Here is an 18033-nt window from a genome sequence, read left to right as displayed (position 1 = left end):
CTACTGGGAAGGGGGATTTGTCACGTGATCACCTCTCATGTGACCATCCACCAAAAAAAAAATGTATCCTTCGCTTCCGGGAAATTGAAGACTTTTAGAGGGAGGGAGGGAGGTGGAGAGAGAGACGGGGTCGCTTTAAATTAAATTGATTCAGTTTCGGCTTCGTTGAGCTGGTGGTTCAGGTATCAGTCACGGTTTGTTACAGTAGAGAATCAGGGATTGTGCAGAGTGTGGAACTCAGCCAGTTGTTCCTCTGTTTAAAGCTACATTGTGGCTTTGAGGGAATGTTCTCAATCTGGGTATTGTTACTATTTGGGTCTGTTCATTCACGGGCCCATCAGAAGAGGCGGAACGTCCTCCTAATCATTGGTGAGCAGGCAAGATTAACACTTTCCTTCTTTCATCCCTCCCCCCAATTATCACAATGTATTTTACAGCACAGAAACGGGGCCATTCGGCCCAACCGGTCCATGCTGGTCCACTCGAGCCTCCTCCCACCTCTTTCTGTCTCAGCCTATCGGATTAACCTCTCTCCCCCCCTCATGTGTTTATTAAAATACATCTACGAATCGCAAGGTTCAAGTCCCAGTCCTGGGTTGGAGTGGAGAAGCCCAGGTTTGAGTCCCCGGTACAGTACCGAGGGAGTGCTGCACTGCTGGGGGTACCGTCTTTCAGATGAGCCATTAAACAGAGGGCCCCACCTGCCTGCACGAGTGGATGTAAAAGATTCCATGAAGAAGAGCAGGGGAGTTATGCCAGGTGTCCTGTCAATATTTATCCCTCAATCCTCATCAACAAAAGCAGATTATCTGGGTCATCACCACATTGACGTTTGTGGGATCTTGCTGTGTGCAAATTAATTTCTGCATTGCAACCGCGACCACACTTCAAAAGTACTTCATTGGCTGTAAAGCACTTTGAGATGCTGGTGGTCGTGTGAGGCTCTACATAAATGCAAGTCTGTCTTTCTTTCATTTTCTCTCTCTCTCTCTCTGAGTGAGCTCCACATTCTCCCCATTCTTTGGGTACAGAAGATTCTCCTGAATTCCCGACTGAAATTATTATCGTTTATTGATGGCCCCTAGTTCTGCTTTTCACCCCCACAATCTTCTCTATGTCGACCCTATCCACTCTTTTGTAATCTTCCAGACCTCCATCAGGCCACCCCCCCTCGGCCTTATCTTTTCTAGAGGACGATCTCTCAGCCGGATGTAGCTGCAGATCCGAGGGTCTCACAGGCCTTGCCAAACCCGAGCCCCACTGCCTGTTCTTCAATCAGACTGGGAATGGCAGAGAGCTGTTGGACTACAGGAGCTGCTACAGTTCACCCTGATCCACACGCAGCATGAGTCAGGGGTGTGAGTGGACTCCCCGGCCCCACACTATTCCCCCTCCCCCCGCCATCCCTGGCCCCACGCTACTCCCCCTCCCCCCGCCATAAAACTCCCCCATCCCCCAACATCCCTGGTAGCTCAAAGATGCTGAGGTTAATTGTAGGAACTTCATTGATGCTCCAACTCGGATCAGCTAAGAAAAGAAACTTGCATTTATATAGCCCCTTTCACATCCTTATTACATAGGAAGATGATTCCCGAGCAGTGTAGTCTTTGTTGTTAAGCAACAAACCTGGCTTTCAGTTTCAGCACAGGCCCACAAACAGGGAGCTCGAGGTTTTAGTAATGCTTGGTAAAGAGTAAATATTGGTTTGTTCACAGGGAGATACTTCATATGGGGCCGTGTGGTCCATCAGGGGTACCTGAGAAAGCAGCCTATCTCATCTGAAAAAGGGCTCTCCCTGACAGTGTAGCACTCCCTGACGGTGCAGTAATCCCCAACGGTGCGGCGCACACTGACAGTGCAGCAGTCCCAGTGGGGCACTCATTGCACTGGAGTTAATGGTGCTTTATATATAAATGCAAGTTGTTGTTGTGTGGCTGGTGACTGTAGTCTAGATTGAACTCATTGACTATGACTGCTTTTCGATGATCTCTCCCTCTTGTGTGCTGTGACAGCTGATGATGCTGGCTTTGAGACTGAGGTGTACAATAACACGGCCATCCGGACCCCTAACCTAAACCAACTGGCAAAACGCAGCCTCATCTTCCGAAACGCCTTCTCATCTGTCAGCAGCTGCTCCCCCAGTCGCTCAGCTATTCTAACTGGCTTACCACAGGTACGTTCACTGACTCAATGTTCACTGTGGTGTTTAAAGGATCACAACACCCTGGAAAGTTGGGTCAAAGCTTTTGCTTTTTGTCTGTAAGGAAGATGACAAGTTCTCTGTAGCGCAGTGAGCTAACACATGGAGCAGGTCCCAGCAGTGACACACACACACTCAGTGACACACACACACACACACATAGTGACACATGCACACAGTGACACACACGCACACACACACAGTGACACACACACTCAGTGACACACACGCACACACACACAGTGACACACACACTCAGTGACACACACACACACACACACAGTTGACACACACAGTGACACACACACACAGTGACACACACACACACAGTGACACATGCACATACACACTCACAGTGACACGCACATGCTCAGTGACACACGCACACAGTGACACGCATACACACACTGTGATGCACGCACACACACACTTAGTGACACACGCACACACACAGTGACACACACAGTGACACACACACACAGTGACACACACACACTCAATGACACATGCACATACACACTCATAGTGACACGCGCACACAGTGACACGCGTACACACACTGTGACACACATACACAGACACACTCACAGTGATACACGCACATACACACTCAGTGACACATGAACACACACTCAGTGAGACATGAACACACACACACTCAACGACACACGCACATACACACTCAGTGACACACGCACATACACACTCAGTGACACACACATACACACTCAGTGATACTCGCACATACACACTCAGTGATACTCGCACATACACACTCAGTGACACATGCACATACACACTCAGTGACACACGAACACACACTCAGTGAGACATGAACACACACACACTCAATGACACACTCACATACACACTCGGTGACACACTCACATACACACTCAGTGACACATGAACACACACTCAGTGAGACATGAACACACACACACTCAACGACACACTCACATACACACTCAGTGACACACTCACACGCACACTCAACGACACACTCACGCACACACTCAACGACACACTCACATACACACTCAACGACACACTCACATACACACTCAGTGATACTCGCACATACACACTCAGTGACACATGCACATACACACTCAGTGACACACGAACACACACTCAGTGAGACATGAACACACACACTCAATGACACACTCACATACACACTCGGTGACACACTCACATACACACTCGGTGACACACTCACATACACACTCAGTGACACACTCACATACACACTCAGTGATACTCGCACATACACACTCAGTGACACATGCACATACACACTCAGTGACACAGGAACACACACTCAGTGAGACATGAACACACACACACTCAACGACACACTCACATACACACTCAGTGACACACTCACACACACAATCAACGACACACACACACACACTCAACGACACACTCACATACACACTCAACGACACACGCACATACACACTCAGTGACACACGCACATACACACTCAGTGACACACGCACATACACACTCAGTGACACACGAACACACACTCGATGACACATGCACACAGACACACACACCGAGTGATACATGTGCATACACACTCACAGTGACACATGCACTGCCACTCTCAGTGACACACGCACACACACACTGAGTGACATGCGCACACACACAGTGACACACGTGCACATGCACTTACAGTGACACATGCACAGACACACTCTCAGTGACAGACGCACAGATACACTCACAGTGATACACACACACACACAGACACACGCAGACACTCACAGTGACACACGCACACACACACTGAGTGATATGCGCATACACACAGTGACACACGTGCACACGCACTCAGTGATACACACACACACACACACAGACACTCACAGTGACACACGCACACATAGTGACACACACACAGTGACACACGCACACACAGTGACACACACACACAGTGACACACACACACACACAGTGACACACACACTCAGTGACACATGCACATACACACTCACAGTGACACGCACGTGCTCAGTGGCACACGCACACACAGTGACATGCATACACACACTGTGACACACGCACACGCACACTTAGTGACACATGCACACACACACAGTGACACACACACACAGTGACACACACACACTCAGTGACACATGCACATAGACACTCATAGTGACACGCGTACACACACTGACACACGCACACAGACACACTCACAGTGATACACACACATACACACTCAGTGACACATGAACACACACTCAGTGAGACATGAACACACACACACTCAACGACACACGCACATACACACTCAGTGACACATGCACATACACACTCAGTGACACACACATACACACTCAGTGATACTCGCACATACACACTCAGTGATACTCGCACATACACACTCAGTGACACATGCACATACACACTCAGTGACACACGAACACACACTCAGTGAGACATGAACACACACACACTCAATGACACACGCACATACACACTCAGTAACACACTCACATACACACTCAGTGACACACGCACATACACACTCAGTGACACACGAACACACATTCAGTGACACATGAACACAGACACACACACTGAGTGATACATGTGCATACACACTCACAGTGACACATGCACTGCCACTCTGTGACACACGCACACACACACTGAGTGACATGCGCACACACACAGTGAAACACGTGCACATGCACTCACAGTGACACATGCACAGACACACTCTCAGTGACAGACGCACAGATACACTCACAGTGATACACACACACAGACACACACAGACACTCACAGTGACACACGCACACACACACTGAGTGACATGCGCACACACACAGTGACACACGTGCACACGCACTCACAGTGATACACACACACACACGCACAGACATACAGACATTCTCCAGCTGGAGATTTGTGGATACTGATTAGGTGCAGGAAGCTTGGCCTGAATGTGAGGCCAGTACTCAGGCCAGTTAGTGAATGGTCAGCCACATGGTCTGTGGACTAAACCCAAGAGCCTCGCACTCAGTAGGCAGAATCTTATTAGCCATGTGGAGGTGAGAGGACAGGGAAAATGGGAAAATCCCACGTGGAGGCATCTCCGTGACATGTTCCTGCCTTTGAACGATCTTGCAGGAGGTGAAATATGACTGGTACTGGCTTCCCGCTGGCATTGGCTAATAACTTTTTATCAACAATTAAATGACAGTAGAGGGCACATTGGTGACACCATCAGGATATTACAGGCAGCCAATGGGCACCCCCCTGAGGTCAAAGCCTGGCAGTTTCCTGGAGGTGGACCCCAATGGCAGCGAGGGCCACACTAGTTTTTAATATTGATATTTGAAGTCTCCATCTTGAGGTGCCCTCGCTCTCTCCTTCCTACACTAGCTGTGCCCACTCCTCCCGCCTGTTTATTGGCTGCTTCTGGGAGGATTGTGCTGACGGGCAGGAGCTGGGCACCTTCGGGGACCTGGCAATAGTGCCAGCCTGGGTTTAAAAACAAGGCAATAAGATTGGGCTGTGTGTGGGGCTCAGTACCTCACCTGATGGGTCACTGACACACTGCGCCGGTTAGATGGTGCTCTGAATGGAGTCGAGAAAGGTTTGGAGGTTCCCGTGGGAGGATGATTGTTTGACTGAAGTTTGTGATTTGCAGCATCAGAATGGGATGTACGGACTACACCAGACTGTTCACCATTTCAATTCCTTCGACACCGTCAGGAGTTTACCGTTTCTGCTCAGTCAGGCACAGGTCAGGACAGGTAAGGATTTGGACATTGTCACTGGACACTGGGTCCCAATTTCAAAAATGCTTTCTACATTCACTCTGTTTACAGCATCACCAATCTCTCCCGATCTCTCACAGCAAGTAACACATTGCTTGCCGTGTGTTATCCTGTGTGTGACATGCTCCTGTCCTGTGTGTTATCCTGCATGTAATATGCTCCTTCCCCGTGTGTTATCCTGCATGTAACACGCTCCTGTCCTGTGTTATCCTGCATGTAACATACTCCTGTCCTGTGTTATCCTGCATGTAACACGCTCCTGTCCTGTGTGTAACATGCTCCTGTCCTGTGTTATCCTGCATGTAATATGCTCCTTCCCCATGTGTTATCCTGCATGTAATATGCTCTTTCCCCGTGTGTTATCCTGCATGTAACATGCTCCTGTCCTGTGTTATCCTGCGTGTAACATACTCCTTTCCCATGTGTTATCCTGCATGTAACACACGTCTTCCCTGTGTGTTATTCTGCATGCAACATACTCTTGGCCTGTGTATTATCCTTTATGTAACATGTTCCTTCCTCATGTGTTATCCTGTGTATAACACACTATGCCCCATATGTTATCCTGTGTGTAATATGCTCTTGTCCTATGTGGTGTCATACATGTAACATACTCTGCTCTGTGTGTTATCCTGTGTATAACATGCTCCATCCCATCTATTATCATGTATTATTAAGTACTTACTCCTAATCTTGTGGAGATGAGAATTGTGACGCCTCTTAAAAACATTCCTGAAAGTTGCTCCCTCAGTCGACACACTGCCCTTCCCTTTGCTGCGAATATTAATCTGTTTTTCCTCCGCGGATACTGTCTGTCCTGCTCTATGTTTTCTATCATTATTACAATTGGAGTTTTATTTATTTTCCTATCTGTATGTACCTGCCAAGAATGATCATTATCCCTCCGCTGTTTCTCCTGGTTAATTTTTGACCGTTCGGGTGTGTTCTTTCTCAGGAATAATCGGGAAGAAGCATGTTGGCCCGGAGTCTGTCTATCCCTTTGACTACTCAAAGACAGAGGAAAACCATTCTATCCTGCAAGTGGGGAGGAATATCACTAAAATCAAACTGCTGGTCCGAGAATTCCTGCACAGCACGGGAGACAGGTACAGCGCGGGGCCGGAGACAGGTACAAGGTGGGGCCGGAGACAGGTACAAGTTGGGGCCGGAGACAGGTACAAGGTGGGGCCGGAGACAGGTACAAGGTGGGGCCGGAGACAGGTACAAGGTGGGGCCGGAGACAGGTACAAGGTGGGGCCGGAGACAGGTACAAGGTGGGGCCGGAGACAGGTACAAGGTGGGGCCGGAGACAGGTACAAGGTGGGGCCGGAGACAGGTACAAGGTGGGGCCGGAGACAGGTACAAGGTGGGGCCGGAGACAGGTACAACGCGGGGCTGCTCCAAACGCCTCCTGTTTCATTGGCCCTAAAGTGGCCCCAGGGGGGGAGAGGGGGAGTGTGTCTGAACTCTGTGTCTCGGCCGGGGGTGGGGGGGGAGGGAAGTTGGGGGTCTGCAGGACTCCCCGTGTGTCTCGGGGACCCCGTTTACCCCCCTCTGCTTTTCATTTTTTTAGGCCGTTCTTTCTCTACGTCGCCTTCCACGACCCACACCGGTGTGGACACTCCCAGCCCCAGTACGGGCCATTCTGTGAGAAGTTTGGGAATGGGGAGAGTGGAATGGGCTGGATCCCAGACTGGCAGCCGCAGCTTTACACACCAGAGCAGGTCAAGGTAAGAATAGTGACACAGTCACCCGGACAGACAACGTCACACCTACAGGCACAGTCACCCTACAGAGTCACAGTCACACAGATAGGCATAGCCACACTGGCAGCCACAGACACTGTCACACTGGCAGACAGAGAAACAATCACACTGACAGATACAGGCAGGCACAGCCGCTCTGGCAGACACAGACACAGTCATACGGACAGACACAGACATGCTGGCAGACACACGGACACAGTCCTACAAGCAGACACATACCTACAGACACACAGACAGACACAGTCCCGTTGAAAGATGTAGTCACACGGACAGGCACAAACACAGTCACATGGACAGACACAGACACATCGGCAGACACAGACACACGGATAGACACAGACACGCTGGCTGACACACGGACAGACACAGCCCTACAGGCAGACACAGGCACAGTCCCATAGACTTACACAGTCTCATGGACAGCCACAGTAATAGAGGCAGACACACACAGTCATTGGATAGACAGTCACGCGGACAGCCACAGTCACGTGAACAGCCACAGTCATACTGGTAGACACAAGGACAGTCACATTGACATACACAGACACGCAGGCAGACACTGTCACACGGACAGACACAGACATATGGATGGACACAGTTACACTGACAGATGCAGTCACATGGACAGACACACAGGCAGACACAGTTATACAGACAGCCACACAGACAGACACAATCACACAGACAGATACAGTCACAAGGACAGACACATACAGTCAAGGACGTATACAGTCACACGGACAGACGCAGTCACACTGACAGACACAGTCACACGGACAGACACACAAGCAGACACAGACACACAGACAGGCACAGACACAGAAACATGGAAAAACAGTCACACGGGCAGACAGTCACATGGGCAAACACAGTCACACGGGCAAACACAGTCACACAGACAAACACAGTCACACAGACAAACACAGTCACACGGGCAGACACAGTCACACAGACAGACACAGTCACACGGGAAGACACAGTCACACGGGCAGACACAGTCACATGGGCAAACACAGTCACACAGGCAAACACAGTCACATGGACATGCACAGCCACACTGACAGACACAGGCACGCTGACACGCACAGACACAGACACACCTTCTGTGTGGCCTTCAGAACCAGGAAGTCTCCTGTTTGACTCCAGCTCTTTGGTGAAGTTATTCACCTTGACTGGTCTCGATGGGCTGGGGGTGGGAGATCAGCATCAATTCCCGCCCCCAGTTCACTATCCGGTGTGTATGCGTGTGTGTGTGTGTGAGAGCGAGAGAAGTGTGTGTGTGTGTGTGTGTGTGTGTGTGTGTGCACCAGTTGGATGAACGTAGACTCCAGTTGTGATGCTGTCCAGCCTATGTTCACCTGACGAGTGGGGAGTTGTGGGCGAGGTGCCTGACAGAAGCTGGTTCCGGGGGAATGGTCTCCCACTGCAGAGAGGGGGTGCCCTTCGAGCTCTGGCGAGGGGGAGAGAGAGAGAGAGAGAGAGGGGCCTCAACAGGGAGCCAGAGTCCCGGGGAGAGGGGGAGGAGAGAGGGGATTTACTTTTTATGACCACACTGCTGTGTTGAGAGCCGTTGTTCAATGCTTATCATTTAGTTTATTTAATTAGAGTTAGTTTTCGCTGGAGTGGGTCATTGTGGAGAGGCTGTTGTCTGTCACTCACTGTGTTGAGGGTTCCCTCTCACTGCTTCTCTCAGTATTAACACCGGAAACAGCTCCCCAGGCTGCTTGAACCTTGGAAGTGACTGTGCCACCAAATTGTTAGAAGAAATTCCATTTAATTTTTATCCCTTTTCCTACTTATCTCTGCTGTTTCCTGTTGTTGTGTCTTTATCCTCAGGTCCCCTACTTTGTACCGGACACACCAGCGTCCCGGGCTGACCTGGCAGCACAGTATACCACCATCAGCCGTCTAGACCAAGGTAAGGCCATAGTACAGCACCCATACAACGGGCCAAATGGCCTCCTCTTTGCCGTCAGTCTTGCCAGGTTTCGGCGATCAGCTGTCTAGACTGAGGTAAACTCACCATCTGGCACAGCCAGGTGTAGGGCTGGTAACCCTGCAGAGTGGAACAGTTAGAAAGGAACGAAAGAGCTTGCATTTATATAGCGCCTTTCTTGATCTCGCATCATCGCAAACCCGTTGAAGTGCTGTAATGTAGGAAAATCAGCAGCCAATCTGCGCACAGCAAGATCCCATGAAGAGGTAAATCTGTTTGTGTCATGTTGATCGCAGGGTAGATCTTGGTCAGGACGCCAGGGAGGGATCCACCCGCTCTCCTTCAAAATGGGATCTTTTACATCCACCCGAGACACCAGGCAAGGGCTTTGGTTTAACGTTTCACCCAAAAGACGGCACCGCTGACAGGGCAGCGCTCCCTCAGTGCCGCAATGGGGAGCGTCGGCCTAGAATTTGGTGCATTTGAGCTCCATCCAGACTCGAACCCGGGACTTACTGGCTCAGGGGGAGGGAGGTGCTGCCCCCTGAGCCACAGCTGAGTCCCTGCGGGGGCGGGGGAGGGGAGGGGGGGTCTCTCCCGCTCCCTGTGACATGTTCCCGACCTTCATTTGACATGAGCCCCCCCACGCAGTAACGTGACTAGAAGCCGGGATGTCACTCCATGGGGATTCCCAGATGTAGATCCGGATCCCAAACCACCTGCTGGATCCAAGTGACTCCTGGACTCCCTGCAGTGCCCCCTCTCAGTGCAGAGCCAGTGGGATATCACACTGCTCAGTTCAGGCACAGGCTGAACTCTGACCCCCCGTGAACCCTGACCCCCCCCACTCCGGACACCTCCAGTATCTTATTCACATTAGCTGTTGAATTATTGTGTGTGGGTGAATAAAACATGAGGGGTGGGTGGGGGTGGGGGAGGGTCCGACTGGTAATGGGCAAAGATTGGGACTAACTGGATAGCAATATCAAAGAGCTAGCACTGCTATAATGGGCTGAAAGGCCTCCTTCTGACTGACTCCTGTCCCCTTCTCCCTTGGAACTGTGCGCAGGGATTGGGCTGGTGCTGAGAGAGCTCAGGGAGGCCGGACATGCCAACGACACGCTGGTGATCTACAGCTCTGATAACGGGATCCCCTTTCCCAGTGGGCGGACTAACCTGTACCACGCGGGGATCGCGGAGCCCATGTTGGTGCATTCGCCAGAGCACACCGGGCGCTGGGGACAAGTCAGCCAATCCTACGTCAGCTTACTAGGTATGTAGTGGTGACGAGCGCGTTGGGAGTGGCCCTGCCTGAGGAGTCACTGGGGTTCAGCCCCCCCAAACCACGAGACCCTCCAGGTGAATACGCCCCCCGGGCTCTGCGGGCGGATACATCGCCCAGTCCCTGGAGCATGAAGACGCTGCAATGGAGTCCAGAGGAAGAGGCAGCACCAGGAAAAGTATCCGGGATCTTCCTGGTGCTGCTCCCGCTCTGGGCTCCGGGGTCCCTGCTGGACCGGGCCTGGTTTGGACAGGCCGGGGGCGGGGCCGGCGGGGAGGGCGGGGCTGGCGGGGGCGGGGCTGGCGGGGGTGGGGCTGGCGGGGAGGGCGGGGCGGGGAGTGCGGGGCCAGTGGGGGCAGGGCCGGTGGGGGCGGGGCCGGTGGGGGTGGGGCCGGCGGGGGCGGGGCCGGTGGGGGCGGGGCCGGCGGGGGCGGGGCCGGTGGGGGCGGGGCTGGCAGGGGAGGGTGGGGCCGGCAGGGAGGGCGGGGCCAGTGGGGAGGGGGGGCAGTGGGGGCCGGGGCCGTGGGGGGCGGGGCTGGCAGGGGGTGGGGCTGGCGGGGGGTGGGGCTGGCGGGGGGTGGGGCTGGCGGGGGGTGGGGCTGGCAGGGGGGGACGACCAGGGAGGGTGGGGCCGGCTTTGGGTGGGGGTGGGGGGGGGGGGGGGAGCCGGCGGGGAGGGTGGGGACCAGGGAGGGCGGGGCCTGGGGGGGTGGGGGGCCGGTGGGGGTTGGCGGGGCTTTGGCAGAAACGCTGCTTCTGGTCGTGTGAAGTATGAACATTGTCTGGACCAGTCGGACTGAAGCTGTTTCTGGGTGTAAACTCCATGTAACCTTGGTCTTTACTCACCCTCCATCCCAAAGCCCCCACACTCTCTGCCGAGGCCCCCAGAGGGAGGGAGCCCTTCCCCAGCTGCCGGGGTCTGTAGGAGGGAAGAGCAGCAAAAAGTCACCCTTCCGGAGAGGAGAGAACATTGAAAGAGGAATTAAACTCGCTGTTTGTCTCTCTAGATATAACTCCGACCATCCTAGACTGGTTCTCCATCCCTTACCCGAGCTACAGTATCTTTGGAAAGGATAAGGTTGTGAAGCTAACAGGCAGGTCGATTCTCCCAGCTCTGCAATCCGAGCAGCCCTGGTCCACTGCGTTTGCCAGTCAGAGTCACCACGAGATCACCATGTATTACCCAATGAGAGCCGTGAAGAACCTGCAGTACCGACTAGTCCAGAATATTCACTTCAAGATGCCTTTCCCCATTGACCAGGATTTCTACCTCTCGCCCACCTTCCAAGACCTGTTGAACAGGACTCAGACTGGCCGCCCAACCCACTGGGGGAAATCCCTGCAGGAATATTACTACAGGGAACACTGGGAGCTGTTCAACACTCAGGAGGATCCGTCCGAGAGCCACAACCTGGCCTCAGACCCGCGATACACAGACGTACTGGAGAAGATGAAGGGGCAACTGAAGAAGTGGCAGTGGTTGACCTATGACCCCTGGGTGTGTGCCCCAGATGGCGTGTTGGAAGACCAGGGGCCTTACCAGCTGGACCCTGAATGTAGGCCGCTGTACAATAAACTGTGATGTGTGCGAGAGGAGCTGGTACTTAAAGGGGTTTGACGCTGAAACATTAATGCATCTTATTTACAGTGTTAGCAGGGAGGTAATGCTGATAAATGGAATCTGTTGGTGCAATTTATATCCTGCTATATGGGCATGATGGACCGAATTGCCTGCCGTATTGTTCTGTGATTCTAGCTGGTATTTTTATGCACACTTGAGGATCAGCAGGTTTGTTTGGGTGGCCCTTGGATGAGTTTTTGGATAACAGGAATGCACAGGGTTTCCCTAAACTGATCTGGGCTGTTTGGATTGGGACAGCGTGCCCCATGAGATTGATGGCCTCATGGTGGTGCAGACCCCTCACCAGGGGGCGGCTGTGGGGTTGGCGAGAGGAGACTCCTGGGTTCTGTTCCTGCCAATAACTTGACAAGGCGTGCGTGAATATGATGGTTTAATTAAAGGGCTGCTGCTTTTAATTCTTAAAGCTGCCTTTCCTTATTGGTGTGCACCTGCTCATAGACAGTCAGTCAGTCAGGGGACAGTGGAATGTTGTTAAGATTGTTTGTCTGATTGTCTGTCTGTCTGTCTGTCTGTCTGTCTGTGCAAACTCTGAAGATCCGTCTGCACAACAGCCCATTTCCCACTTGTCCCTATTTCCTTAGCAACACAGCACTGGAAAGGGCGATCACCATCTATTGGGCCAGTGTCAAAGGTCACAGACCCCTGACCCCACTTGACCTCTGACATCCTTCACTAGCCCCTTCTATCAATCAGGCTTCAATTTACGCCTTTCTTCACTTGCACTGTCTCTTTGGGCAGAATATTAGACTGGCCCCTACCCCAACTCACTGACAACCAGCGAAGGTGAGAGGAGTCAACTGGCCTTAAAGCCAATAGGTTTCCAGCGCCTGGCCAGGGTGTGAGGAGTAGCTGACAGGGGGGGAGGACTGGAACGCTCTGACTGACAGAGCGAGGCTGTCACAGTTCCAGTGTGCGGAGGGGATAAAGCTCAGTATCGCCATCTGTGCCAACTGAAGAGCCTTTACAGAACAACCTACCAAACCAAGGCTGGTTCAGGCCTGGCCATAAGAAAGCAGACCCCCTGGATTTTATCCATCATTCCCAGAGTCTCAGAGCTTTGGGACAGCTTCCCCTATATTTCAATATTAAACAAAAACCTTGTAACGAATAAATAGACTTGAGAATTCCCTCCTTAAAACTCTCCACCTCAACTCTCCTCCTGCGAAACTGACCTCTTTGACCAAGCTTCTGCTCACCTGCCCTAAATATATCTCCTTCTTTGACTTTAACTGTTGTCCGACTGTGCTCCTGTGAAGCACTATGGGACGATTTATTACGTTAAAGGCGCTATATAATCGCAAGTTGTTAGAAACATAGAAACTAGGAGCAGGAGTAGGCCATTCAGCCCTTCAAGCCTGCCCTGTCATTCATTATGATCATGGCTGATCATCCAACTCAATAGCCTGCTCCCTGCTACACCCAACTCACAGCTGGGGCCAGGTGCACACAGACACTCAGTCTGTCTCTTCCCACTAGGAGAATGTGCTCCTGCAGCAATGTGGCAGCTCATACACTGGCCATGTTCTGCACACCTCCCCCCCACCCCACCAGCTGAGACGGCCGAATCACCCCCTGTGAACCTACACCTAATTAGAACCAGCCTCTGGCTGCTCATCAGACGCACCAGCTCCCAGAGGTGAAAGGGTCAGTCTATTAAATCGCTGGCACACGTTTCTCCCTGGACCCAGTGACACAGGAGGGTTCCAGCTCAGCATCAGAAGCTGCAGGTGCTACATGGTGCCACCAGCAGAGGGTGCAACTGCACCATATTTAAAGAGGGTTGCAGCACGGACGGCTGCTGTGGTCATTCATCTACCCATGAAATCAAAGCAAGTATTGAACATGTGTCTAAAACAGATAACTGCTCGGGAAAAAACCGTTACATTAAAACATGCATGTCAGAGTTACAATGATCAGATGTTTTACAAAATGAGCAAACTCCCATTTATACAAAACTTCTAAACATCTGTGGGACAGTAAATGAATTACAATCACTGTTATAATATAGGAAAATAAGAAAGCCAATTTGCAAAGAGCAAGCTCCCACAAACAGCATTGCTAGTTTGACGTTTGAAGTTATTTTGCGTGTGTTTTGGACACACTTGTATGTGTGTATGTGCTGTGTGTATCTGTGTGTGTGTTCTGTATGCATATCTGTGTGTGCTGTGTGTATCTGTGTATGTGTATATGTTCTGTATGCATATCTGTGTGTGTATGTTCTGTACGCATATCTGTGTGTGCTGTGCGTATCTGTGTGTGTATGTTCTGTATGCATATTTGTGTGTGCTGATTGTATATGTGTGTGTGTATATGTTCTGTACACATACCTGTGAGTGTATCCTCTCCAAGATCACCCACTTCCATCTCCGTAACATCACTGGTCTCTGCCTCTGCCTCTGCCCATCTAAATGAATTTGGAAGGAGGCGAGGTTCCAGGACACAGCGGCAGTGAAGAGAAACAAAATGCACAGAAAACAAAGATGGACAAACAGCAAGAGAACAAAGAAAATTGTAGAAAGAGCAGGAGTTAGATGGAGGAAAGAAAATCAAAGCTGATGTGGTAAAGCCTGTGTGTTAACAGGAGGAGGGTTACAAATAAGGTCAAATGAGCTACAGGCACAAGTTGTCACATGGGCTATAACAGAGACCTGGCTTAAACATGGGCAGGAATGGAGTTACATATACCAGGCTACAGTGGATTCAGGAGGGATAAGGAATTGAATAAGATGGTCAGGGGGAGAGGGACAAATACAGAGAGCACAGATACTACAGTTCCATAGGAGGGACAATATACCAAAAGGTTCAAGGACTCAATATTTGGTTAAGGTTATGGAAAGGAACTGTTACATTGCTGCATGTTGACTATAGATCTCCAAATAGTGAGAAGGAGATAGAAGATACAGTAAATTCCATAGCAATGTACACACAATAGTGCATTGATAGGAGATTTCAATTACCCTAATATAAACAGGGCAAATACAGAGTAAAGGACAAGATGAGTGAAGAATTCCAAAAATATGTCCAGGAGAACTTTCTCAAGCAATGAGGAAGGAAGCAGTGCTGCATCTAGTTCTGGGGAATGAGGTAGAGCAATTTGAGTGTGTTGCAATGGAAGAGCATGGGGGTAATAGTGATCATAATGTAATTATGATTAAAGTAGGTACGGAGATATCTCAAGTGAAGATATCCAACTGGAAAAGAGATCATTTCAATAATTTTGAGAAGGGATTTAGCTCAGGTGGACTGGAAACAAGACTGGTCAAGGAAACAGTAAGTGAAGAAGAGCAGAGACAAGCCAAGCCTATCCCCATGAGGAGGAAATCTGAGGCAGCCAAAGCTCAGTGGATAACAACGAGAAAAAGGCTGAAGTAATAAGGAATGTCAGTTTCAATATCAGCTACAGAATACAATTAAAAACCAAACAATATAGAGTGTGCAGGGGAAGAGTGTAAGATATAAGAAAGGCAAAGAGAGGGTATGAGAAAAGATTAGCAGGTAACATAAAAGGGAACCAGAAAATATTTTAGAAACATTTTTTTAAAAAGTAAAAGGATAGTTAAAGGAATGTCGGGACAATTAGGGACAAAAAAAGGAAGTCTTGTGGAGGCAGAGGATATGATTGAGATACTGAATAAGTATTTTTATTCTGTCTTCACAAAAGAAGAGGTTGAATTCAATGTTGGAATAGATAAGAAAGGAGTGGAGATATTGGATAGGATAAACATAGATAGAAAGGATGTGCTAAATAGGTTGACATCATTCAAATTCAATGACTCACCTGGTCCAGTTGGGGTGAATCCTAGATTGCTGAAGGAAGCCAGGATGGAGACAGTAGAAACCCTGGCCACAATCTTTCAATCCTCCCTGGATATTGGACTGGTGCTAGACTGGAGGATTGTAAAAGTTCCACCCCCAGTCAGAAAAGGGAAGAGGGATAAACTTGATAACTACATGAGAATCGGTCCAGCATCAGTGATGAGAAAATTGCTAAAGACCATTGTCAAGGACCAAATGAATTCTTACTTGGAGAAGCCTGGGTTTAGGCTGGTAACATAGATTTGTTAAAGGTTGAAATGCTGACTGACTAACCTGAGTGAGGTGACAGAGAGGGTGGATGAAGATGTATATATGGACTTCCAAAAGGCATTTAATCAAGTACCACACACAGACTTATTTGGAAAAGATAAACGTGGTATTAAAAGGACAGTGGTAACGGGTACTTAATTGGCTAAGGAATAGAAGGCAGCATATAGTGGTCAACGGATTTTTCTAACTAAGGAAGGAGGCTTGCAGTGGGTTGAAATTAGGACCATTGCTTTTCTTGTTATTCATAAATGATCTGGGTTTGGGTTTAGGGAGCACTGATTTGAAATTTGCAGATGATTTTTTAAAAACTTGGCGCTGTAGTCAATAGTGAGCAGGATAGTAACAGAATTTGGGAGCACTGGTGAAGTGGGCAGACACATGGCAGATGCAGTTTAACGTAAAGCGATGTGCTTTGGAAGAAACAACATAGAGGCATCTGGTGCTGCACCGAGAGGAGGTTGAATCAGCAGAAAGATCTAGGGATACATATTCACAAATCTTTGAGGGGGAAATTTATAAGACAATTAAGACAGTTGAGTGTCTTGGGCTACAGGAAGATATAGACGGGATGGTCAAATGGGCAGATAAGTGGCAGTTGGAATTTAACCCTGAAAAGTGTGGGGTGATACACTTTGGAAGGAGTAATTTGACAAGGAAGTATTCAATGACACTAAGAATTTCTGAGGAACAAAGGGACCTTGGTGTGTGTGTCCATAGATCTCTGAAGGCAGAGGGGCATATTAGTGGGGTGGTGAAAAAGGCCTTTATCAATCAAGGCATAGATTACAAAAGTAGGGAGGTCATGTTGGAGTTGTATAGAACCTTGGTGAGGCCACAGCTGGAGTACTGTGTGCAGTTCTGGTCACCACATTATAGGAAGGATGTGATTGCACTGGAGGGGGTGCAGAGGAGATTCACCAGGATGTTGCCTGAGATGAAACATTTAAGTTATGAAGAGAGGTCGGATAGACTTGGGTTCTTTTCATTGGAGCAGAGAACGCTGAGGGGCGACCTGATCGAGGTGTACAAGATTATGAGGGGCATGGACAGGGTGGATAGGGAGCAGCTGTTTCCCTTAGTTGAAGGGTCAGTCAAAAGGGGGCATAAGTTCAAGGTGAGGGGCAGGAGGTTTAGGGGGGGATGTGAGGAAAAGCTTTTTTACCCAGAGGGTGGTGACGGTCTGGAATGCGCTGCCTGGGAGGGTGGTGGAGGTGGGTTGCCTCACATCCTTTAAAAAGTACCTGGATGAGCACTTGGCACGTCATAACATTCAAGGTTATGGGCCAAGTGCTGGTAAATGGGATTAGGT

General features: G+C 50.1%; 1 protein-coding gene across 1 annotated transcript; it reads left to right on the top strand.

Annotated features, from left to right (window-relative positions):
- The first annotated feature begins 96 nt into the window (after positions 1 to 96).
- Positions 97 to 13041, top strand: sgsh (N-sulfoglucosamine sulfohydrolase (sulfamidase)). Its single transcript, XM_078571212.1, has 8 exons — positions 97 to 369; positions 2013 to 2173; positions 5883 to 5988; positions 6968 to 7118; positions 7586 to 7742; positions 9615 to 9696; positions 10784 to 10987; positions 12004 to 13041. Exons 1-8 carry the CDS (start codon positions 285 to 287, stop codon positions 12576 to 12578), a joined length of 1521 nt encoding a protein of 506 aa, XP_078427338.1. The 5' UTR covers positions 97 to 284; the 3' UTR covers positions 12579 to 13041.
- Positions 13042 to 18033: the final 4992 nt, after the last annotated feature.

The sequence above is a fragment of the Cetorhinus maximus genome, chromosome 24 (assembly GCF_964194155.1).
Source record: "Cetorhinus maximus chromosome 24, sCetMax3.hap1.1, whole genome shotgun sequence".
Classification (NCBI taxonomy): Eukaryota; Metazoa; Chordata; class Chondrichthyes; order Lamniformes; family Cetorhinidae; genus Cetorhinus; species Cetorhinus maximus.
Note: the sequence above shows the minus strand (reverse complement) of the source record. Positions and strands in the feature narration are given on the sequence as shown.

Coding starts and splice junctions, on each gene's coding strand:
- sgsh (XM_078571212.1), top strand. CDS start 285: ATGTTCTCAATCTGGGTATTGTTACTATTTGGGTCTGTTCATTCACGG. Junction 5,989..6,967: donor TCAGGCACAGGTCAGGACAG/GTAAGGATTTGG, acceptor GTTCTTTCTCAG/GAATAATCGGGAAGAAGCAT. Junction 7,743..9,614: donor ACACACCAGAGCAGGTCAAG/GTAAGAATAGTG, acceptor CTTTATCCTCAG/GTCCCCTACTTTGTACCGGA.